The sequence below is a fragment of the Aulonocara sp. 'chitande type north' Nkhata Bay genome, linkage group LG3 (genome assembly GCF_057382095.1).
Source record: "Aulonocara sp. 'chitande type north' Nkhata Bay isolate Kocher_YH1m ecotype deep benthic linkage group LG3, A_spYH_male_GT1.1, whole genome shotgun sequence".
Classification (NCBI taxonomy): domain Eukaryota; kingdom Metazoa; phylum Chordata; class Actinopteri; order Cichliformes; family Cichlidae; genus Aulonocara; species Aulonocara sp. 'chitande type north' Nkhata Bay.
This window is the reverse complement of record NC_141346.1, coordinates 55,281,111-55,306,139: the sequence shown is the minus strand read 5'-3', so window position 1 is coordinate 55,306,139 and position 25,029 is coordinate 55,281,111. Positions and strand designations below refer to the sequence as shown.

Below are 25,029 nucleotides of genomic sequence, written 5' to 3'. Positions count from 1 at the left end.
ATCAAGGGCGATCATTGGTTAAATGTGATCATGTGACTGATGCAAGCCAGATCCTTTTATTTAGCAAAACTGTGTTAAATATTATTGTTGAGGGGCACAGACAGGACTCCGCACGCACACACACATTAAAAAATAAATAAAGTTGCCTCAACAAAAGGGCACTTTGGGCACCCATCAGGAAAGGGGCGGGTGCTCAAGTTTGCAGGGTAGTGTATGCTTATATGAGAAAGTATAAAAATGAACCACATGTCAGGCTGGACCACTTTACTCAAAAAACTTTTATTTTTGCAGCAATTTATATTTGGCAGTATATAGTTTGACGTGGGACCTTCCTGCCTGCTGGAAACAGGAGAACAGAGCAACAGCAGAACAGAGCAAGCACACAAGAAAAAATATCACATAAATTAGCAGAGTTAGAAGACCTGGTGGCTAGCTAAAGCAACTTAAGCTTGACTTTATGGCCTTTTTCAAAAAAAAACATTGCATTGCCAACCATTTTTATGGATTTTACGGATGACCCCAAATTTATATGTCTATAAAAAGAAATGTTGTCTCCTCTAAGGCACTACTGGAGAGTCTGAATGATATCAAAGTGTGTATGCTGCATCTCTCTTGGACCTGGGCCCTCTGTTATGTTAAACCAACAGTGACTAAACTTGGTGTAAAACTGAATGGTTTTTATATATACTAGATTAACAAAAATTGTGCTATTAAAGCTAGTTACTTGAGGCTTTTATCCAAGATCAAATCCACCTCATCTTTTCAAAATTTTGAACGTCTCATTCATGCTTTTATCACAACACAGGCTAATGTGTTTGCCTTAGCAAAGCACGCCTTGCTTGCCTACAGTTAGTCTAAAATGCTCCGGCTCATCTTGTAATTGGAAACAGAAGCACATTTCCTCTGACCTTGCCTCCCCCCGCTGGCTCCCTGTTTGTTTTTAGGATTAATAATTTGGTTTTAAAACCTTTAATGGATCAGCACCACCATACATATCTGAGCTACGAATGATAGCTTTGCCCATGTTAGAGGGCCCCATCATTGTCAGTTTTTAAAGTGCGACATAAAAAGAATTTTTATTCCGAAGCTTTTAACTCAAATGTAAGTGGTGTGTTTTTACCGTCTAATTATTAGCGTCATTATTGTTGTTGTTGTTGTTGTTATTGTATGATGTTTTGGTGCCTTGTACAGCACTTTGCTAAACTTGGTTAAAAAAGTGCTTTATAAATAAAATTGATTTGGATTACCTGACTTAGTAATAAGCCCACTGATTTCCTTACATAAGAGGTTTATGTCTGGCTTATGGGACTACTTTTTTTTGTTATGTTTGGTAATGTTTCTGCACTACAATACTTTATTCAGTTCAGAAATAACACTCTTCACACTGACTTTAAACAGCTCACAATCACAATTTTATATTTGTTGAATTGTTGAAACATAATCCAGCATTAAAACTTGGTTCAACCTAAATAAGGGCTTTCAGCCCTCCAAACTGCCATCCTATATAGTAGTGATGGGATTTCCCGCTCTTTTTAGAGGCTCTTTCGGCTCTGAACCGGCTCTTCAGGTTGTTTTGTTGCTTTAATTTATTATTAACAATAACATAAAATTATGCACAAAAAGAATTACTAATGTAAAAAAAGTGGTTTTATTTATATATGTTTATATATAAATATATGTGGTGGCCCCTAGAGACAAAACACGTACAAACTCCAAAACACATTTCTAGCGTTAACTGAACTGCCAAAACAGAGCTACCTAGATCACTTAAATTACACAATTGAAAGCCTATGTGTATGGCTTGTGTATTTATACACAAACACTCATATATATTCAAATAATTTAAAAATCAATGTTCATTTACCTGTTACTACCACACACCAAATCCGGTCGTTGGTACTTCCTGGCTGGTGTAGCCACTAGGTAACAAAAGCTCAACACTGCGCCCAGCATCCTGGAGCACTTCTGTTGTGTTTTGTACGTGCTATGGAGTTTTTAAGTGTTTTGGAGTTTTTACATGTTTTGGAGTTTGTATGTGCTTTGTCTCTAGGGGCCATCGTAAATATACTTTTATTTATTCACTCCACAAAAAATTTAATAAATAAATCATATATTACAAAAACCAACTAGTCACAGTTCAGCTTTTAACTATTTAAATTTTCAGCTTTTTCCTTTTAAACAAATTTAAAGTGAAACAACACAAAACACTGCAAACCACAACACAATTAAATATAAATTAAAATATGAAAACAAAAAGAAGATGCATATTCTCTGTCATATGGGCCTGCATGAATAAACTTTCTGAATCCTTTATCATCCGCAACTGAAAATAGTTGTGGATGATTACTATACCTTTCTAATGTGAAGTTGTTGTCCCTGGCTCTCTTTTTCTGTCTCTCCCTCCTGCTCTGCTCCTGTGCTACTGCGTGTAACTACCGCCCCTCCCCCCTCTTCCCAGGCAAAGCACAAGGCTCCTGTGTGGAGTCAAGCGGAAAAAAGTGCGAGAGACGGTGAGAGAAAGAAAAAAAAAACAAAAACCACAGCTCGCAATAAGCAAGAGCCATTTCCTTCACAACCGACAAATCAATACTATATAGGATTTACGTATAAACGACTTTAAGCTCTAAATCTGTTTTGATGGTTCTGGTTAATTTACTGAGCTGCATGCACTGTTGAGACAAAAAAAAAGAACCTCGGTGATCAGTGACTATAATCTGTCTTTTGATTTTCAAATTAAGAACAAAATCTGAAGTACATTTTACAATCTTAGGTCTCCCATATGCATCCTTTCTTATATATATATATATTTTTTTATCAGGCTGGCTTGATCATTGTAATACTTTGCTCTTAGACCTCCACAAGAACTTTAAATTAACCATTTAAAAATTGCTCTTATTATTCTGCTAATGCTGTTCTTTTTGTTGAAAAACTCAGAATTTTGACTGTATAAACTATCCAAGACATTTTTATTAGTAGTAGACGCCTTAACGCCCACTCACATCCTGGGCCATCTGACCTCAGGAATTCGCATGATAAGGTGGGGCCAGGTTTCACAAAGAGCTCACCCGAAACTCTGGCTGATTGGGACCCACACCCAGTTTCACACCTTGGCTCAGGCGATTAGAGGATCATCAGGGGGTCCTTTTGTCCCTCTGTGGGGGGAAACTCCCACTAGGTTTATATCTGGGACTCTCCACCATTTGACCTTAGAACTGAAGAAGCTTCTCGGATGAGAGGTGAAACGTCTTCAAGCAAGTTAAAGAAGTCCAGACGCTTTTCTTTGCAAGCTCCTTTGACTACAATGACCTGGATGACCTTCACAGACAGACTGAATTAGTACTTTTTTGGTATTAGAGTCTCATTCAGGTCTGTCAGTAACTCTTTAGAAGGATCAGGCTTCCTAGCTGCCTTTCCTCACCAACATGCTCTGCCGTGTTGTACTATTTGATTCTGATACTACTACTACCACTACTACTAATTCAATCGCGTTTTATACACTACAAAATAAATAAAATATACGACTGTGTTTGCTACTTAAACGGTTACGGTTGAATAACCAAGCGATGAGTAACCTTCTGTTTGATAGGGGTTTAAAAAAAACTGTCCTTGCTCTCCTATGCATTTTTCACCTTTAACTTCAACTCAACCGAACTATATTATGTCGTCAAACGCTTTAATAAACACGATTGGCCATCTGCGAGAGTGGGTCTTTTTACTTGTCAGTGATTGGTGCGAATTCCACGCTGCTGACAGCAGGGTTGTACGTCCCGTCAGCGTGTTTTACAAGGAGGTTTGAACTGCACAGCTAATTATTCTGAAAATGGCGAGCTGGTGTGTACGAGCAGTTAGACAGAGCTACTCTTTTGTAGCTTCGCCTGCGCTAACAAGGTAAGGAGTATTTATTGGTGAGTTACGTCCCCTAACATGGGCGTTTTTACAGTAACGACAGGCTTTCATTGGTCAGGTGATGGCTAGCAGAGTTAGCTTTTGTAGGGTTAAATAGTCCCCACAGTTATCATTAACGTGAAAATCCAGATCAAAGAAACGCTTAAATACGTATGTTTGGTAATATAGTGGGTCAAACTGAAGCCCAATCACCGTATAGGTGTGTAATCCCTAGAAACTGGAGGATGATGACATAACCTGACGTATCCTGAAAGTAGTCCATGCTACAGTAAATATCCAGGGGTCTGTTACACACGCTGTTGTGGACGTGGGATTTTTAAAGTTGTATTTATTTGATCTCTTTAATGTACTACACCGTCTTCTGTGTTTCTATGTGGGACTTGACGCAATGCGTATGGACCAAACTAATTTCATATATGTAGATACCTTCCTTACACAAGCCCCTCTTGTGTAACTATAACTTCGTGTTACATTAAATAATGTAATGTCAAGATTAGCGTCAGGTCTCCAAACTTTCCTCGTGGCTAGAGAAAGATGCACATATCCCGCGAAATGGGCTGTTGCAATGAGTTTAACAAAATAAGGCTGACATATATGATATACTAGGCATTTATCATTGAGTGGCAGAAATTCTAAGTTGATCCTCTACCAGTTGAATTGATATTTAATGTCTTATGTATTTAGTACACCTATACAATGACTTTAAATGGCTTGCTGAAGAATATTAAAATTGTGTTCATATGGGGACACTGAATGTGTCATTTTCACACCCTTGTATGCTATGAGGAAACATTTGTATTAGCTCTTTTTCAGGTTTCTGTTATCAAAGTGCTTAGAGTAACACAAGTTATGGACTAAGAAATATTTTAGCACTGTACATCAAAGTGCTTTGGCCACGTCCAATAAAGTCTCTGTGGTGCATATATGGTGTAAATCTTGCTAAAATTTAAGTGTCCTTGCCACCCAGGGGGTCTCCACGATTGTTGTGCATGGCCACCCAGCAGAAGAATGGCCACGGGTCAGAGGAGGAGGCTGAGAAGCCAGAACCAAGCCCAACAGAGAAATCCCTAATGGAGGAGAAAACCCAGCTGGAGGATCAGCTCAAGGACATGACAGTAAGTCAATGTGGGCTGCAGATCAGCCTCCAGTTCAGTGGTTACCAAAGTTACACTGACCTGGTATAAACATTACCATGTCGATACCTTTTTCTGTACTTCAGCTTTTGTCAAGTTAGCTGTTCTTTGTGAAGTTACTGTTCTTCACAGAGCAGCACATACATTTATAATCTATCACTCAAAATAAAAGGCTTGGATTCTCCAGTGGGCATGTGATTAAAGTATTTGGCCCTTTTGAGTTCAAATGAGTTTTAGTCTTAGTGATAGAACATTATAGCCTTTATAAAGGGGCTTAACAAATGTAAGTGCAGTTTTTAATCAGCAGTTTGTTTCCACCTTTGTTTCCAGGAAAAGTACAAGAGGGCATTGGCAGACACAGAGAACCTCAGGACGAGAACTCAGAAGATGATAGAGGACGCTAAATTATATGGTAAGGGCTTGTTTCCATTTAGGCTTTGAGTTTGCACCTGTGGACGCTGGATCTGTTGGTGCAAGCCACTGCCTCGATGTCGTTTCAGCTGGTTCAATACCCTTTGGCTTTGGTTTTTGTAACCTCACACACTTTGTTGCTGCTGTTGCAGCCAGGTTGAAGACATGAGCACATGAACATAGCAATAGTTTGAGACTTTCTATGAGCGGAAAAAGGGATTTCTCTGCTTCTGGTTTTGACAACTTCTCTTCCTTCACCAATGCTGATGTGGAGGTTTTGTCTAAATGGAGATTCTTATCAGTCATCACTGCAGCACCTATTTACACCCTTATCACTAGTATAAACCATCAATGTGCAATGCGGTGAGTAAACAGGTGCACATGATGCACTGTTAGGTTGTAAGGCTAAAATGATCTGCTGTTGCATGTTCCTACCACAAGATGTCAGAAGAGGTCAACTTTAGCCTTGTTAGAAAAAGGATTTTCTTATGTGGTTTAATCCAGTTGTTTTTGTATAGTGACATCATATCTTTTAGACTTTGGTATATGTTGCTAGGTTATACTCAAAATGACTCAAGAAAATGCTGAGTAGTTTAAAAATGATACAAGGTTAGAGTTGATTGTTGATAGAAAAATGCAATATAATTGAAGGTGTAACCTGAATAATTATCCAACATCTTACCCTCACTAGGGATCCAGAGCTTCTGCAAGGACCTGCTGGAAGTTGCAGACATTTTAGAGAAGGCCACAGAGAGCGTGCCCAAGGAGGAGGTGACAAGCCAGAACCCTCACCTGAAGAACCTGTACGACGGCCTGGTGATGACCGAGGTCCAGATCCAGAAGGTGTTCACCAAGCACGGCCTCATCAAGCTCAACCCAGATGGCCAGAAATTTGACCCCTATGAGCATGAGGCCCTATTCCACGCCCCTGTCGAGGGTAAAGAGCCTGGCACTGTTGCTGTAGTGACCAAAGTGGGCTACAAGCTTCATGGTCGTACCCTCAGACCAGCTTTGGTGGGTGTAGCCAAAGCTCTCTAGAACTGACACTGTAAGTCTGTAACAGAGCGGGATTAGTATTTCTTTCCTGACTGTTGGTTGACCTCAGGCTCAGCAGACTGCTCAAGGCACCCTACCATCATCTTCTCACGTCTGTCCACACTTCCCCTTCCTAAGGTGCCTCAAAGAGAAGGGGAGCCCAGCTGAACTTTGTATCTGGACAGTGTCCAACAGTTTTTAACAGATACACCATGTATCGCACAGGATTTTTTTTTTTTCTTCATTAGTCATGCAAGTTGTGATCTTTGTCTTTTGATCAAGGAAACAAGGACAGGTATTCATATACATAGTTCTCAGAACTATAAATGATAAGAAAAAGTATGAAGTGAGATCGTGAGCCCCTGCTTGCAAGACTTTTTGGGCAGAGATGAGGTATAAAATATGTTCACAAAGTGGTTAATGTTGTTATCATTCCAGACTTCATTGTAAAATGCTCATATTAATAACCATATATTAGAATAATAATTAGTTTCATTTTGTGAGAAAGTGAAAGAACAGCACAACAGGAAATGATAGGAAGGTTGACATTTGCACTGTGCTGATAGCGGCTTTCTATCAGCCCTGTTAAAGTAATCCTGGTATTGTGGATGTGATCAGGTGGGGTAAGCCAACTTCAGCCAGTGTAACATCTCTCCCAGAGTTGTGGTGGACTGTGATGTGAGAGCTTTATCTGTCCAGTAGAAGAATTCTGTATATGGACCTTTTTGTCCAAATTGTCATTGCATCCAAATAAACTGGTCAATTTTGAAATCCTTATTGTGGTAGTGTTTGGCTTTTACACACATCTTTAATGGACTGCATTTTAATGAAAGGTGCAGGTAGCTCATGCAACCAGTTCAGAGTCCCTAATCAGTTTACATCTGTAATTAATTAATTATTATTATTTTCTCTCAAGGATATAATTAGCAGTTGTGTCCATTCTAATATCTAATGCATTTATAACTCCAGAACTGACCTTAGGTTTCTTTAATACCAGAGTAAGCTTGTAAAGCTGTCTGTACTTTTATTTGTTCCATAAACTAACTAAAAGATGTATATGCTTCCCAGATCTGAAAAGTAGGTCACTGTGGAAGTCCCTTAAAGCTTTGTTTCCCGTGGCCAGCAGGGGGAAGTTCTGGTTCCACAAAGCACTGTAAAGAAGTCATGCTTGTGACTTACTTTAGTTACAAAATTCAAGGTTTCAGCTGCTAATTTCTCATATGATTAAATATCACTTCATTTTTTTTAAATGTGCAAAATAAACATCATGTATGCAGACATAGCAAGATGTGCTTCATTGTGGGAATGACAGTCTTCCCCAGCTTCTGAGTCAGAGCCACCCTTTTTCTCATTGTGTGTACATTTTCAGATCACCAGAATGGCAATGCCCTAGGGCAGGGGTATCCAACTCCAGGCCTCAAAGGCTGCGGTCCTGCAGGTTTTACATCTCACCCTGGGTCAACACACCTGAATCAAATGATTAGTTCATTACCAGGCCTCTGGAGGACTTCCAAGACATGTTGAGGAGGTCATTTAGTCATTTAAATCAGCTGTGTTGGATGAAGTACACATCTAAAATCTGCAGGACAGGATGATTACAGTAAAAAATAAAAAAAAATTTCCTTAAGAAACTTATTTTTCTTCCTTTTCAGTTTAATAATAATATTAATAATGGATTGCATTTATATAGCGCGTTTAGTTTTAATTCTTACATTTTTTATGGCATGGTTGACACGTTACTACAGTTGTCCATTCTATTCTTGCTTTCTCATATCAAGTCTTCTTTTCCAGTGAAAGGAATCATTGAAACTTCTGTCACCTCATTTATATTCTGCCCTGGTGTGGACGTTCGGTCAGCTATACAAGTAACAAACCCTCTCTTTGTGACTCAAACAATTCTGGCATTTTGTGCTAGTTTTTGAAAGATCACATTTACACTGAAACACGACCACTTAGAATGATAAAGTATTTGCACTTTTAATACATCTCCACAGATACTTTGTCATTTTCAACAACAAAGTAACAGAACAGCAAAACAACTCAACATAATGAGACGGGCAACAAGATTTAGGACAGCTCGACAGCATGCCACGACTAGAACCAAAACCTCTTCTTCTTTGCGATTCCAAAAACTTTTTTTTTTTAATTACAAAAAGCTATAAAAATTTCATGACATAAAATACTGTACATTTCACAGGTCAGCATAGTTCTCCCCTCCCCTAAAATTTATCTTATAAAGATATTTACATTTGGTAATGTAAAGTCAGCAAATCCCCCTTACAAAAAGTATTTTCCCCAATGAGAACAAAAATTCTTCAGTTTCCACATTTTCGATGGAGACTTTAATATCAAAACACACCATTTTGGAACAATCTAGAACAGTTAGTTGCACGTGCAAACCTGAAAAAAAGAAAAAGTGACAATTAAAGAAAAATGACCAGTTGGTTTCAGCATCACCTTCGAAAAACATTCTGGGCCAGAGGCTCTGAAAAATGCTTATTATATCATTTTGCAAAATCAACAGAACACTCATCTAACGTTCAACCAGCATCTTCTGGAAACCCACTACAGCCAATGAACACATTCAAATCCAGTAGGAACATGTTAGCTAAGGGTTACAACAATGTACAGGAGTGGACCCGAAAACAATATCCATGACCTAAAGAAATCTGCTTGAATGAAAATTTTTCAGTGTTTTCTGCATACTTTAAATAAGAGGGACTATTTCCTGCTGCAGATCGATACACATTTGGTACTCTAGCTGGTTACAGGCGGACAATGTACGTTGGACTGTTTGTACTCATCAGTGCAACAGACACACTATTTGTGTGATACACTGACTGATTGTCAGGGTCTTTTCATAAGACTTTGTTGACAATCAAAAAAGTCAGCTGTAGCATTTAGCATAATGAAGCTCCTTTGGCCACGAATGTTGCTAACATGTAAGTGAAATTTAACACCCTGCACAAATGATCCTCAAGCTTAGACCGGAACCTTACAATCTTAGACGCTACATTGTAATAAACAAAACAACGCAACGCTCCACGTTTAAAGCGACACTACAAAAACAATGCCCTGCATGACTTTCCCCGCTCCATCCAGGAAGCTAAATTTTAGTCAGCTACAGACAAAGAAAAGAAGAGAATGTGAATCTAGACATTTTCCAGCACAGGTAACACCCACACTACCTCTTGTCCTTCTAATTCTTTTGTTTTTAAACGTACTCCTGCTTCAGCTGTGAGACAACTAATTTTCAGCTTGGGTCGCCAAAAAAAGTAATACAAAAGAAAATAATGCCACACAGTGCCACTGTTATGCTTCTACTTTTAGCCAATGTAAAAAGTGAAGTGAAAGCATATTGATAGGCTGCACATCAGCCTTGTTGGGCAGCTGTAAATGTGGTCAGCTATAAGACTATTGAACCTTAAACCTTAAGTTGCAACGTTGTGATGATGTATTAGCTCTGTGTACTCACTCGGTAAACAGCAGTCTTGTACTTTTAAAGTCCTATCATCTGTAGTACAGCACGTGGACTGTAAAATATTTAAAGTTTTAAAGCTGAACCCACACTTTCCTCAGGACAAACTAAAAGGAATACAACAGTTATTGGTGGGTTGCTGACGCAGTCAATCAAATCGCTCCACTTACCTTTTCTACAACATAGAAGGTTGAATGAAAATATTCTTTTTAAATATAGAAAATACTTCACGCTGAGACTTTAGGGGCTTTAAAACAAATGTAAGCCATACATAATTTTAACTTAAATTTGTTTAAAAAAAATATTTAAACAGGATCTTTTTAAATTAGCTATCAAACAAAAATACATTCTGAGTTGGACTTTTTACAGGTTAAAAATAAGCCTGGCAGTGCCCTCTGGTGGACAGAGTGTGACTGGCGTTGACTATGATCTCTTCTTTGGCATTTCTTGTCATTTTTTTCAAACCTGCGGTGACACTGCTGATATTAGCCTTAGTGGATTTTTAAGGGTCATGTTTAGGAATAAGAAAAGATTCCAATATTGATATACTGGTCAATATTTGTTTAATATAAATATACACATATAAATTCTTTATGTTAGTTACATTACAAAAGGGACAATAACGGGTGTCGTTTTTTGTTTTGCTTCGCTTTAATTATCCAGCAATGTATTTCTCAAACTAGTTTCTACTCTGCTACATGTACTGGGAGTATTGTATGGAATGGATGTTGGAGCACACTCTCCTGCAAAAACTCTAAATTAAATTTCTGCATCGATATTTGGTAAAATAAATTTGGGGGAAGATATACAGCAATCAGCCACCTGCAGCAGGTCAAGCTCTAGCTAATCTAAGTAAGCAGTGATAGGCTAGCAATGACATCCACCGAAAGGTATGGGTAGGAATGAAGTCGAAGGGACCTGTGGAAACTTATCTTTTTGTATTCATTATTGTACTCGGCATTTGGTGCAAACTGCAAACTCTGATAGGCCGATAATGACTGTAAACTTCAGCGAGCCCGCTCTAACTAATATTAGGCTATCTAATTAAGTTTGCGCTAAAACCAGCCAGGTTATGGGCAAACCCTGGTTTTTGGAGCTTTTTTCTTTGTGTTTTTTCCCCAATCACCTTATTTTGCAGCCACCAATGGGATAAGAGTTTATCATCAAATCCAATTTTGTTATTTACTTTTCTTTTCAGCATGAAGGTTGTTTGTCCTGTCGCCAGTTGCATTCATTACATTATTTCTACCTTCAGTGTACCTGCTGTAACAACACCAAAACAGCTCTGTAATACCTGCAAGTGTTAACACTGCAGTTATTATTTTGTCAAAATATTTAGAATAGAAAGTACTGTAACCCACACAGCTGTATTAATCCCCTGTTCCTTTCCTAATGCAAAAATATAGGCAGTTTTGTTCCTTGCCCTTATATGAAAATATTTTTTTCTCCAGTTGGGCATCTTATTTCTTTTCAATGTACATATTTACAAGGTCACTCCTGAAAAAAAAAATGGTGAAAACCAGTAGTTTTTCCTGCCTCCAGCGCTTATAGCTTATCTGTTTATAATTTCCTGAGCAACGATGGACTGCTAAGAGGTGTCTCGGGATATCCAGCCACTTTCTGTGAGGAAGGTGAGAATGCGCTTCTTAAGAACCTTATCCAGGTAGCTGGGCATTCGGCTCTTGGCGGGAATGCCCTGCCTTTTCTGCAGGTGATCTTTGATGATGATGGTTTTGACAGTCAGGTAGCGTGCCGGGCTGAGGTTGAGAGAGTTGCACAGCACCTTCTCCCTGTCTGACAGCAGCTCGAAGCCTGTCAGATTCTCAATGGCAGCGAACTCACCATCTTTGCCCTCTTCTTTGATCCCACCTCCAACCCCTAGTCCTCCAGCAACGCCTCCTCCTCCTCCAGCTCCACCCCCGAGCCCCATCCCAGAACCAAGCCCTCCTCCTCCCGAGCTGCCCCGCTTTGAGGTGACCACACTTTTGTTCTCCTTGCGTTTCTCCCGTTTGTGGCGTGCTGCTTCGTATTCCGCAGACTCCTCCAGGCGTGTGATGCCGTTTCGGCGGTAGCGCTGGAGCTCGCGCACCTTGGCCCTCAGCACTCGCTCTTTATGCATGTTCTCAAAGAACTCTTCAAACTCCCGATGGGCCATGAACTGGCAAAGCGCTCGCAGCCTCACCCGCTGCTCCTTCTCTTCCTTGGTGATTTTTCTTTTAGGTGTACTTGGGAGAGGACCTGCTCCCGATGCCGTCATGGATCCTGATCCGACTGCACCACCACCAGCCCCTGTCCCACTCATGCCAGCTGCACTTCCTACGACTCCCAACATCCCTGTTTTGTCCTTCTCCTTGTCCTTCTTATCTCGGCCCAAAAATGAAGGCACCAGGTTGTAGTCACGAGCGATGTTCTTACGCCGCTGGCGTTCTCTGAGCTTACGCACATACATGTCCACATGGGCGCGCTTCATTTCAATTTCCACGTCCTCATCATCGTAGTTGACACACAGTCCACTGATGAGCTTCTCCGCGTCCTGGTCATACTCAATCTCATAGTCGTCACGTAGTGGCATGTAGCCCAGCTGCTGTTGCTCCACCAAGCTGATATCCAGCGGAGGGAGCGGAGTGGTCAGGCTGGGCGACAGGGGCCCTCCGCTCGGGCAGGTGTGGTCGGTCACCCGGTTTGGAATACTGTCAGGGATACAGGCCTTCCCCAGGTTTCCATGGATGTACATGGTGACATAATGTTCCATAACTTCCTGAGGAGTCCGGGATGCTCCAACATGATCGGCCATGTCCTCCTGAAAGGTCACAAAAAGGAAGTTGTTACTAAGAGGACACCTACACCATTATATTTTTTCTATGTTATACTAGAAGATGAAAAAGTGATGCTCAAACAATCTGCTTAGCTGTTCAAGAGAAAATGGTTTAGAATGCTCATCATTGATATTTAAATATTCATATTTTCTGCTTTTCAATTTTGGGTTATTTCACCATGAAATATTTGATAATGTACATTTTCTGATGCATTATAGGGGTGCATAATTTTATCTAAAAACTTCCAAGTAAGTCAAACTTAATATAATTTATTTTACACAGACAAATATTCTAATATGCTACACATAAGCCATATGCACTTTGTAATTGACTGTAAATGGGGCTTTGGAGGTGAAGTGTAACTGGTCCACATATACTTAAGAGGAGTCTGTACATTAACAGATGTCTGTGCATTTTTTCTGATTTTACACTTGAGTAAATTAAACATCACTTGGTGGTGGTTGGTTTGTACAACAAGATAACTGCATATCTGTAACATGTCCAGCAAACCTTTCGTGACACTATTCCACTCTTAAATGTTAGCCTTGGTTTTTGGCCCTTTGACCCCTGGGATAGGCTTCAACCCTCTCCTGACCTTGAGATGGATAAGTTGATAACAAAATAGATTGATACGCTTTTGCATTATGAAAAATGAGATTTAATTACAGTTACATTACTTTGCTTTTTGTGTTTACACAGAACTATTCTTTATTTTCCCTTTCCTTGTCTTCTGACTTTGTTTCAGGGGGCGCTAAAGCAGATCTTCCGCCTCCATCTCCCCCTCTCCCTATAGTCACACCAACCCTCTGCATACCCTCCATCACTACATCCACAAGCATCTCTGTGGTCTTTCTTGTGCTGTTTTCTTTTTTTTTGTGCTAATAGAGTAGGCACTAAAAAGCACTGTGACTCAAGGATTCGTGGGATATTATGGAAAAAATGTAACATTTGTGTATATTCCATTAGTCCGATATCAAAATAGTTGGTCTTTGGTACACATTTAATTCAGAGGTTGATACACTTTACATGTTTCTTTAATATGCTGCATTGTAACACAAGTTTCAGGTTAGGTTTCAGTTAATAAGGAGTTAATTACTACTTACTACATAACAATATAGTTTTTCCTTACTTATTTGCTTCCTGTTTTGCCCCTTGTTGTTTTGTGACTCGGAGCAATACAATTATTGAGTGATAATTACGATTATTTTTCCTTTTTATGCGACGTGTTGTTGACATTCCACGTTTCTTAAAGTAAATTGTAACACTATTCTCAAATCTATTTTATTCAGGCTTTTCTTCTGTTTTTAACGTCTCGAAAATTATGTAAAACGATAACAACGAAAATAAGAAGAAAAAAAATCTTTTTTTTATCTTAAAGGTCATTAGCGTTATTCTTATATTACCGCTACAAGCCCACTGCTCTTGTTTTTTCTTTTCTTTTCTAAGCACTAGACACAACGCAACTCCTATGAATTTGTATAGAAAGCTCTAAAGGTCAGAAAAATAACTTAAAAAGTGATGTACCCAGTTTCCAAATCCATACTGCTCGATAGCATCGAGTAGCGACTGCTCTTCCCTGCTGGTCCACCCTCCTTCTGCCTCTGTACCCCAGAGAGAGAACCGACCGCCGTCGACCTGCTGGTAGCCGTGCCATCTCCGGTGATTACCGATTTCGGCGCCCGCTGAGAAGCACTCTGGGCACAGCTCGATATCAGGGCACTCGGTGCAGCGAAGCCGCAGGTTTGTAACATCTGCAAGGCAGTTAACGCAGTACTTCTTCCCCAAGTCGGCCATCTTGCCTGGCGTCTGCTTCTTGTTGTTGGAGGCAAACCTTCGCGCCTGCGTACAGCGAGCCTCGCAGCGCGAGCTACTCACATCCTGCTTATAAATATTAATGAGAATGGGTCAGGGCTCCTGTGATTGGCTCTTCTGCTTAGTTTCCAGGACAACCGAAACAAAACGAACAGTTTCATTGACCACAGAACTGCACGAGCCTTACCTCTGTATACAAAGTAAATATTATTAAAAATGGACAAAGAGGCGGGAGAGGGAGAAAATAAGGTAAGAATTCACAGTGACAGAGACACAGAGGAGAATTTTATTTCTGTTAGTGGGGATAAAAATGAAGCTGTCTCAGCTGAAATGCCCACATCAGACCCTGAAGAAAAGCACTGTGACAGCGGGAAAGTCACAGAAGAGTTCTCTGCTGAAGAGGCCGCCGCTTTTGAACCAGAAGCCAAAAGTGAAGATGAGCTCTGCACTGAGTTTGATGTGATGATTAAAGTCAAAGAACAGCCACTGTGCCACGAAGAAAGTGTGGTTTCTGAGATGAACAGCACTTACCACGATGACGCTCTGAAGCTACATCCTGAGACTCAGGACACGGAGATCTCCAGCCCTCCACACCACGAAGATGAAGAGGCTGAAAAAGAGGGAGCCACATCTGCATGTGCACAAAAACTAAACATAAAGTACAAAGAATATAGACAGCTCCTCCAGGAGGTGTGCAACGAGCGAGATAAGGCCAGGCATAACAGCAGCCAGCTGCAGATGAAACTGGCACAATACTTCAAGAAGGCTGGGGACAGTGTCCAGCTGGAGGGTGAGAAGCCTGTGTCAGAGCACCTGCAGGAGTACGAGAGGTACATCAACACCCTGACTGACCTGAAGCAGCAGCTCCGTGCTGAATCAGAGGCAGCCCAGCGTCAGGCAGAGGACCTGAGGCTACAGTCCCAGGAGCAGCTGGGCAAGGTTGGTGTTGTTTTAAGGGATTGTGTTTTTTACATTAAAGCACAGTTTTACATCCCATATTCACATCTGCAGTAGCACAATAACAATTAAACTTCCAGTCTATTAAAGCTTCAGTCTCTCTCGGTATCTGGTAGGTCATAGATGATGTGATTTATTGTTGTTTGGTTTAACTCCAGAGTTCATAAAAACTGAAAGAAATCAGATGGGTCAGATTTCATTAAAAATTCTGTCTCTGTTTTTTTATGCTTTCAGACAGAATCCTTTTCGACTACTATTCAACAGGTCAAGTGTCGTTTACTAATCAGTAGTTGTTTCACACTTCATTGTTCCCCACTCAATCTTTATCTGCATCCCACTTCTGTTACCAGTGTTGGGCCTGGAGGGGGCAAATACTGGCTATAATTTAGTGGAAATTTACTGAAAGCCCCAATCAGAACCTTTAGATACATCTGCATCTAAAGGACAAAGGTCACTCGTTCAAGGATGCTAATGTTTACATTTTGATTCTAAAGAGGAGTGAAAGAAATCATCTGTGTCCAACTGTTATTAACGACCCTCTTTGAACAGAGGAGGTGGCTTACGACACCAACTGTCTGCCCTCTATAATCCATTTTTGAGATACCTTCCCAAGCGCCACATGATAGTTTGAGGCAATATCTCCCAGTGGTTTCATCCAAAACCTCTGCAGATATCACACACACACGTTTTCACACCTTAGCTCATGTGGTGAGCCACATAATCAAGGGCTTAAATACTTCTGACTCTCCATCTTTGATCTTTGATCTTAGAACTCAAGAAGCTTATCAAATGAGAGCTGAATCATCTTCAACAAACTTAAAGAAGCAGTCGCTTTTTTAGTCGCAAGCACTTGACAATTGGAAAGAAACACACTCCGCCCTAAAGCGGGTTTTATAACTTCTGCCTTCGTGATTCTACTGGTGTTGCTGTGGCATAACTTTTGTCATCGGACAGGACGCACAGGTTTGCCTGCTTGCCCTAAACTGACCATAACCTTGACTCCGAATCTTAACCCTTAAACAAGCCAGAAGGATTGTAAAAAACTGAAACCTTTAACCTTTCATCAATCAGATGGTCTAAAAATTGCTAAGACTTTAATCACTCACTCCTGTTGCTTGTAAGTTGGATTTTCCAGAAAGCTGGATTCCACATTCTGTCTGTTCTGCAAAGACACATTTTCAACAGGCACATTTAGGTCCACTTTTAAAAACAACAACAATGTGATATAAAGTGTTTATGTGACTAAATACATTTTAGCTTTAAAAGAAAAAGAAAAAACTTTAGTTAACTGAAAAAAGCCACAGTTTCTGTCAGGAACTGGAGTTTCATTTTACACTTTAACTGTAAATCCTAAAAAAATTAAAAAACAAAGAACGCTGATGCTGATTGCCATGGAGGCATTATTTTACATGTCTTTGAACCTACTTTAGACTCCATCACTGACTCCATGACTTGTTTAACAGCTTCACACTTCTTTGTTTGGACACCAAACCCACAACACCTTTTAGGAAGAAACTTGTTATGTGAATTATGATTCACAGTCTACACCATAAGGCCTCTTCTTACAGGCCAAACAGAACAATAGCTGCACTTATTACAGTCCCGAGAGATCAAAGTCATTTATTTTCCATGAGATTAGATTTGCTACAACTTTACTGCCATTGTTGAGAGTAGATGTGCAGAGAAAGCTGCACACAGTTACAGTGAGTCTTCCTGAAATCTTCAGTCATTCCTCAGCCTGTATTTAAAAAGGAGCCTAAATTACAACAACAGAGGATTAATTAAACCGATGATCTTTTGTCACCTGAAATTGATGCACTTAAGGTACAAGAAAGAAGAGACAAAAACATTTTCAGTTGCTCACAAATATGAGCACAGTTCTGCCCCCGTTCTTGCTGTTCACAGTAACACCCACTGAAATGTATCTGCAAGAGAGGCGGACAAATGAGGAAAAGAGAGCAGCTTTGATTCTGTCTTCACAGGGGCACAGTTATCTTTTCTTGAGACTGTTTTTAATGTAGCCTATACAGGCTCCGGTTCATTAGTGTTGTCCTTAATTTTAAATATGAATTCAACGTTAAAAGCACAAACAAAATAAAGTAGATTTTAAAATCACAGTTTTGATATGGCAAAATTTTCCAGTTTCCAGTCATTGTGGATCAAAATGATTGAAAGACTTACAACCCTAATTAAGTTGATAACACTTACAATTGTGTTATTTTTGTAATTGTGTGTGTTGGAGAATTCTGTCCACAACAAAAATACGACTTTAATGGAATGAGTACAGTGCTCTGTAAGGGCTAAGATGATATATTTCAGTTCAGCAGTCCGATTAGCTGCATTTGAACCTAAAATCATCTATTTGTTTGTTTGTGTTTGTTGGCTTCAATTTCACTTCAAACATGGGTGAACTAGACACACAGACGTTAGCATAGTACATGCATGAAACAGTAAATCATTTTTTTTGTATTCATTTTCTTATCATTATTTTTGCATGTTTAGAAAAAGGGAAAAGCTTTTATATGATACCTCAGTCTCTGCAGGGAAAATTGGCACAAGTGAGCCACACATGCACACTTGCAGGGAAGCTGGATGGATGTGCAGTGCATACTGAACTGTGCAGACACAGTGGAAGCTGTGGAAGATGCACAAAGACCGTTTGTTAAATATAACTTGAAACTAAGTAAAAATCTGCTGTCATTTTAATAAAAAATACACTGAAAATACAGTGACTGTACATATAGCCCTGTTATTAAAATTATTTAGCAAACTGTTAATGCACTCAAAAACGGTCTCATCTTCATCCTCAGGTGGAAGATGAATGGCGAGCACTGATGGCACTGAAACAGGATACAGCTGTGAAGATGCTAAGCAGACGCCTGGGTAAAGAAGCAGCTCGGGCCAAAGTGGAGGCGTCTCTGCGAGCTGAACAGCTTCGGCAGGATGAGCTGATCAAACTGCGGCTGAAGCACATCAAGTTGAATATGAAGATTTGCAAGCTGGAGGCAGAGCTCCGCCGTGGGGAGGAACATGACAGGGACCCCATACAGATCCAGTTTGAGCAGCTGCAGGCTGAGAAGCTAGAGCAGAAAAAACAAGCCGAAAAGCAGCACGAGGGATCAGTAAAGCTGCAGAAGAAGATCAGCAGTAGCTTGGAGGTATGCTGACAAATCCATGGATACAGATTGCTTCTAATTTCTTTCATTATGAGCAATAGCAGTGATATTTGTTGTCTCTCTTGTATCAGTGCCTGTCACATATAAAGGAGAAGCTGCGCTGGTGCCAGATGGAGGTCAAGGTGAAGAGAGAGCAACTGACTGAGGTGGAGGCCGTGGTGGCTGGGAAGAGGGACCACCTAACCAGGGTCAAGCAAGAAAACAGTCGCCTGCACAGACAAAACCTGAGGTTGAAGGAGCAGCGTGGGCTGCTGGGCAACAGGGTCCTGCTGCAGGACTTTGAGGATACTGTGAATGCCTCTGACCAACTGGAGGAACAACTAGAACATCTGAAGTGCCGGCAAGCCGAGATCCTCTTCAGCTGTGGCGGGTGGAAGAGTCAATAATGACTAAAACTTTATCTCAGGTTTCAAAAAGCTATGAAAAAATGAGAAAATAACAAATGTAGCTGACAAGGAGCTAACAGGAATTTGAACGACCACTAGCCTTTACAGTTTGATTCAGTGTAGTGTCTCACTGTAAACTAAGCCTGCGTGCAGTAAAACTTGGAAAACCATAATCTGGATAAGAAGTCATGGTCGGAATTCCATGCATCCTCTCATACAAGATTATCATCTAGATAAGGTGACTCAGACATGTTGAATGCAATCTTAAAAACATTGATAGAAATAAAGATACATTTTTGTGCAGTTTTTGTATTTTAATATGAAAATTTACTTTTTTTTACCAGAAGGTTTTAGTGTATTTGCCCTGTAGTAAAATGAAAAATAATTAATTTAATTTAATTTTACAAAGAAAACGTAGTAGCGGTTAATACTGTCACCTCACAACTAGAAGGTTGTATATTTATAGTTCATGGCTGGCTTCAGCTTCTGTGTGAGAATAACTGGTGATTTTGAATTGCCTGTAGGTGAAGATGTGAGAGCGACTGGTTGTCTGTCTCCGGGTCTTCTCTGCCACATGTGGAACGGGCTCTGCTGAATCAAAGTTTCATACTTCTTACAGTTTTTACCGAATGCCTAAACACTAACTGTGATTCCTGTAGCACAATTTCTAAAACTAGTCAGACTTATAGCAAAACCACTCACTGAGTGTGCAAAACTAAAAGCACAAAAACTGCTTTGCACTCAGTTTGCAATTTTGTAACACACACTTTGCAAGACTGTAGGCACAATTCACTGCACAACACTCAATTTCCAAATTTCCAACACACTCCTAGCAAAAGTATACACATGTATGGCTATCATTACAGTTTTGTCTGATTGCTTAAGCACATTTTTTGTAACTATTGGCTAATTTTGCAAAACTCTTCACACAAATAAGAAAACCTGTCACCCAATCATCAAAACATTGTAGTTCTCTTGCAAAAGCAAACACAGCTAGATTAACTCTTCACACCTTCGTAAAAATGGTGTTTCCGTATCAAACAGTACACACAAGCCATCATCTACTAAGCACACAATGCGCCAACTGCACACTGATGGTATGAATACAAAACACATCTGGCCTTTGCTTTCTCTGTGCACAAGGTAGGCTATGTCAGTTTGAGCTCATACTTCTGTCATAGATCCATAAGCATGGAGGGATCCAAACTTCAAGTACTGGTGTTTATTCAAACACATCAAAACAAACACAAGTGTTTATTTCCAAGTATAGGATTATTTGCAATCGCCATAATGACTATATGGGTTACTTGGTCTGCAGTGAACATGCTTCCTCTGCCCCAGCATCTGGTCATCTAGCAATTCTGTAAAGTAACAATTTCAGTATTTTTACATCAATGGTATTGGTGTGTTTCTCATTGGCATATGGCAGTGCTACAAATCTTTGTGCGAAGTGACTGTACTAACCGATTCTCATTTCAAGATGTCCTTATGGTACTTGCTACAGTGTAGCGGCTCGAGTTAGGCTGGACCCGTTGGCCAGCTACCCTCAGGGTCATTCCACGGTTGATTACATGGTCCACTATTGTAGCTCTGATGTCATCAGCAATTCTATTTCTTACTCTTCCTACCCTTCCTCTCCCCCCTCCTCATCTTCCTCTCCCCCCTCCTCGTCTTCCTCTTGCTCCTCCTTGTCCTTGTCGTCCTCTTCATCCTACTTCTTCACCTCCACGTCCTCTTCCTCGGCCTCCTCTACTTCTCACTCTTTCTGCTCCCTCCATTGTACTCCGCACACACAGCTTACCTGTATTATAGTGCTTAGGCTGATTGCAAAGTGAACTAATTATCTAAAGAAGTTTTCACATGTGAAAGTGTGCCAGACAGTTGGCAAGTTAGTGTTAATGATAGCCATACATGTGTATACTTTTGCTAGGAGTGTGTTGGAAATTTGGTAATTGAGTGTTGTGCAGTGAATTGTGCCTACAGTTTTGCAAAGTGTGTGTTACAAAATTGCAAACTGAGTGCAAAGCAGTTTTTGTGCTTTTAGTTTTGCAAACTCAGTGAGTGGTTTTGCTATAAGTCTGAATAGTTTTAGAGATTGTGCTACAGGAATCACAGTTAGGGTTTAAGCATTCAGAAAAAACTGTAACAGCGTACACTATATTACAGGTACAGAGTAATATAGTACTGTTACTGTTTGTGCCGGGGGACCTCATCCTTGTGAAAGGTACAGAGACACGGTGTTTAGAGAAAATGTGTCTTAGCTGTTCCAATACTCCTGACACATAAGCATCACTGAGTGTTTTCACTTAGGCAGCAGTTGTCCTTCTTTCTTGCATGGGCCGGAGTTTTCTTTAGGTGTCTTTCCAGCTTTGACATATGTCCAGCTGGGATAGCCTCCATTATCATTAATGGAGCTCCAGTGGAGAGCGTGCAGTCCTTCAAGTATCTCGGTGTCAACATCTCCTCAGACCTGACATGGTCTGCCCACATTCAGGTCCAGACCAAAAAGGCTAGGCAGTGCCTGTACAACACGACAACTGAGGAAGTTCAGGGTCTCTCCAGTGATCCTCAGGACTTTCTATACAGGTGCTGTGGAGAGATGTGAGAGATTTTGAAGGACCCGTCCCATCTGTTGCTGGGATGGGACGGGTCCCCCCCCCCCCCCATTATCCTTAAGTGACTGAGACAGGACTCATTACCATATTCTCATATCATCCTGATCCTTCTGGCCTCGCTATAGCACATGACATTTTAACACCCTTCCCGCACAATGTGCACAAGATGTAAATTTCCATATTTTATTTTATTTCTATTTATATAATGTACATAACTCACCCACTTGCAACACATAATGTCCTCTTTGTATATACTCATTCACTGTATATAAAGTTCTGTCTTTCTCTTTTTTTCGTTGCACAGTCGAGGAGTGTATCAGGTCACATTTCACTGTGTGTTATACCTGTATAGCCATGCATGTGACAAATAAAGAATCTTGAATCTTAAATCACATTTACTCTGGGCCTTCTTGATGTGATGTTCTTCTGCTTCCCTGGCCACTGTGTCTGTAGGGATGGTGTTCACTCTATGTTGCAGCGTCCTGGTGACACCCAGTATATGCTTCAGTGGATGAAGAGAGTCAAACATTAAATCCTGATCTGTATGCGTAGGTTTACGGTACACATCAACTTTTAAATGTCCCAGATTACTGATGAAAATCTCACAATCTGAGAAGACTAACCTGTCATGTGTTGGTCCACTGAATTAATGTGATCATTGAATTGTGATATGTGGAATCGTTTCTCCCACTGAAAATGCTACACCCAGATGAACAGAATCAACCTTTTAGGAGTGTGGATAAAAGTTTGTTAGGTTGCCAGCTGTGCCACGTTTTGATCTAGTTGCCAAACCTGGAAACCTACAATCCATCAGCCCAAGTGTTTCCTGTATAATCTGTTTATACAGAATAAATATTACAGAAAGACAGTATTTTAGAATAGAATAGAATAGAATAGAATAGAATTCAACTTTATTGTCATTGCACATGCACAGGTACAGGGCAACAAAATGCAGTTTGCATCCATCCAGAAGTGCTTTAGTGATATAGATATATTACAATATATATTAGCAATAATATAGATATGTGAGTATATTACAGAAATGGGTCTATTATGGAATGTTATAATGTACACGGTATGAAGTATGTTGTGAATATTCTATAACTATAAGTATGTACAGGCTGTAGTGAGTACAAGCTATGTACAGGCTATGAACAGGATATGAACAGGATATGAACAGGATATAAATATGAAAAACTATACAGAATATGAAATAAATAACTTTACAGAATCTGAGATATACAGCTATACAGAAATGGGAACTATGCAAGTTGTAGGATTAAAGATTATCGAATGTACAGAATGATTATTTACACAGAGCTATACATTAGTGCAGTTAAGATAAGTGAGGGTGTAGATAGTTTCTACAGAGGCTATATAAAGTGCTAGTGGTTGTGAGTGGTGGTTCAGTCCATGTTATTATTGTGTGTTTGAGGGTACAGTTGTCCATTGGGGGTGTGTGTATGTTCAGTCCATGAGTTTAACGTGGGTCAGATGTCAGGAGGCAGAGTTCAGGAGTCTGACAGCTGTGGGGAAGAAGCTGTTCCGGTACCTGGTGGTCTTAGTCCGGAGGCTCCTGTAGCGCCTCCCAGAGGGCAGGAGGGTGAAGAGTCCATGTGATGGGTGACTGGGGTCTTTGATGATTTTCCCAGCCCTTTTCAGACACCGCTTCCTGTAGATGTCTTTTATGGCAGGAAGTGGTGCTCCGGCGATGCGCTGGGCAGTTTTCACGACCCTCTGCAACGCCTTCCGGTCCGAGGCAGAGCAGTTCCCGTACCAGACTGTTATACAGTTGGTCAGGATGCTCTCGATGGTGCAACGATAGAAGTTCACCAGGATGTCTGAGGACAGGTGGTTGTTCCTCAGAGTCCTCAAGAAGAAGAGGCGCTGGTGAGCCTTCTTGACCAGCTTGGAGCAGTTGGTCGTCCAGGTGAGATCCTCGGAGATGTGGACTCCCAGGAACTTGAAGCTGCTCACACGCTCCACAGCCGTCCCCTTAATGTGGATGGGTGGATGTGGGTCAGCATTCCTCCTGTAGTCCACGATGAGCTCCTTGGTCTTCTCAATGTTAAGCAGCAGGTTGTTTCTGTCGCACCACTCAGCCAGACGATCCACCTCCTCCCTGTAGGCGGCCTCATCGTTGTCACTGATGAGGCCAATCACCGTGGTGTCATCTGCAAACTTAATGATGGTGTTGGAACCATCAGCAGGTCTGCAGTCGTGGGTGAAGAGGGAGTAGAGGAAGGGGCTCATCACACAGCCTTGTGGTACACCGGTGTTCATCGTGATTGTAGATGAGCAGCGGTTATCCAGCCGGACATGTTGGGGGCGGTTGGTCAGGAAGTCCAGTAACCATTTGCAGATGAGGGAACTGATGCCCAGGTCTGTCAGTTTCCTGATGAGTTGTGAGGGGTGGATTGTATTGAATGCTGAACTGAAGTCTATAAACAGCATTCTGGCGTAGGTATTGTTGTTGTCCAGGTGTGAGAGGACAGAGTGCAGTGCGATGGAGACTGCATCCTCTGTGCTCCTGTTCTGGCGGTATGCGAATTGGTGGGGGTCCAGGGTGGGGGGGAGACAGGATTTGAAGTGTGCTAGGACCAGCTGCTCTAAGCACTTAGTGATGATGGGGGTGAGTGCTACTGGGCGGTAATCATTGAGGCAAGCTGGGTTGGAGTTTTTGGGTATCGGGACGATGGAGGTGGATTTGAAGCAGGCATTTTCTGTTCATCAGAACATTTTGTCTCATCAAAATATTATTTGTCAGAAAAATGAAATAAATCCAATGAGTGAAATGGTCTAAAAATTATTTTAGACCATTTTAAATTCATCCATTTGCTTCAGCTTATCCTTTTCAGGGTTGCGGGGGGCACTGGAGCCTATCCCAGCTATCTTAGGGCAAGAGGCAGGGTACACCCTGGACAGGTTGCCAGTCTGTCGCAGGGCTACCACACAGAGACAAACAACCATCCGTACTTACATTCACTCATTCACACTTATGGGCAATTTAGATTTTTCAATTGACCTATCCCCTCTAACTGCATGTCTTTGGACGGTGGGAGGAAGCCGGAGTACCCGGAGAGAACCCACACAAACATGGGGAGAACATGCAAACTCCACACAGAAAGATCCTGGCTTGATAGTAGAATTGAACTCAGGACCTTCTTGCAGTGAGGTAACCGTGCTACCCCATTTTAAATCACACTAAAATACTATTAGTGTATTTGAGTGCACTGCTGATGAGGGGTCGTTAATCATGTGTCATGTCATAACATGAGCCAAGGTGTGAAAAAAAGTGTGGGTC

General features: G+C 40.9%; 3 protein-coding genes across 3 annotated transcripts; 2 read left to right on the top strand and 1 right to left on the bottom strand.

Moving 5' to 3' along the window:
- The first annotated feature begins 3,736 nt into the window (after window positions 1-3,736).
- On the top strand, window positions 3,737-7,262 carry LOC147336235 (grpE protein homolog 1, mitochondrial-like). Its single transcript, XM_086285291.1, has 4 exons — window positions 3,737-3,888; window positions 4,874-5,021; window positions 5,370-5,451; window positions 6,142-7,262. Exons 1-4 carry the CDS (start codon window positions 3,821-3,823, stop codon window positions 6,486-6,488), a joined length of 645 nt encoding a protein of 214 aa, XP_086141417.1. The 5' UTR covers window positions 3,737-3,820; the 3' UTR covers window positions 6,489-7,262.
- Window positions 7,263-8,441: 1,179 nt separating this feature from the next.
- LOC147336234 (transcriptional adapter 2-beta-like) lies at window positions 8,442-14,621 on the bottom strand. Its single transcript, XM_086285290.1, has 2 exons — window positions 14,304-14,621; window positions 8,442-12,763 (listed from the first exon to the last, which is right to left on the bottom strand). The coding sequence occupies exons 1-2, from the start codon at window positions 14,571-14,573 to the stop codon at window positions 11,552-11,554; spliced, it is 1,482 nt and encodes a 493-aa protein (XP_086141416.1). The 5' UTR covers window positions 14,574-14,621; the 3' UTR covers window positions 8,442-11,551.
- LOC147336233 (cilia- and flagella-associated protein 184-like) lies at window positions 14,377-22,077 on the top strand. Its single transcript, XM_086285289.1, has 3 exons — window positions 14,377-15,530; window positions 18,359-18,706; window positions 18,796-22,077. Exons 1-3 carry the CDS (start codon window positions 14,808-14,810, stop codon window positions 19,108-19,110), a joined length of 1,386 nt encoding a protein of 461 aa, XP_086141415.1. The 5' UTR covers window positions 14,377-14,807; the 3' UTR covers window positions 19,111-22,077.
- Window positions 22,078-25,029: the final 2,952 nt, after the last annotated feature.

Excerpts from the sequence above, each read along its gene's own strand:
- LOC147336235 (XM_086285291.1), top strand. The coding sequence starts at position 3,821 with ATGGCGAGCTGGTGTGTACGAGCAGTTAGACAGAGCTACTCTTTTGTA. Across the intron at positions 3,889-4,873 it reads GCTTCGCCTGCGCTAACAAG|GGGGTCTCCACGATTGTTGT; the intron begins GTAAGGAGTATT and ends CTTGCCACCCAG. Across the intron at positions 5,452-6,141 it reads AGAGGACGCTAAATTATATG|GGATCCAGAGCTTCTGCAAG; the intron begins GTAAGGGCTTGT and ends TACCCTCACTAG.
- LOC147336234 (XM_086285290.1), bottom strand. The coding sequence starts at position 14,573 with ATGGCCGACTTGGGGAAGAAGTACTGCGTTAACTGCCTTGCAGATGTT. Across the intron at positions 12,764-14,303 it reads AGTATGGATTTGGAAACTGG|GAGGACATGGCCGATCATGT; the intron begins GTACATCACTTT and ends GTGACCTTTCAG.
- LOC147336233 (XM_086285289.1), top strand. The coding sequence starts at position 14,808 with ATGGACAAAGAGGCGGGAGAGGGAGAAAATAAGGTAAGAATTCACAGT. Across the intron at positions 15,531-18,358 it reads CCCAGGAGCAGCTGGGCAAG|GTGGAAGATGAATGGCGAGC; the intron begins GTTGGTGTTGTT and ends CTTCATCCTCAG. Across the intron at positions 18,707-18,795 it reads AGATCAGCAGTAGCTTGGAG|TGCCTGTCACATATAAAGGA; the intron begins GTATGCTGACAA and ends CTCTTGTATCAG.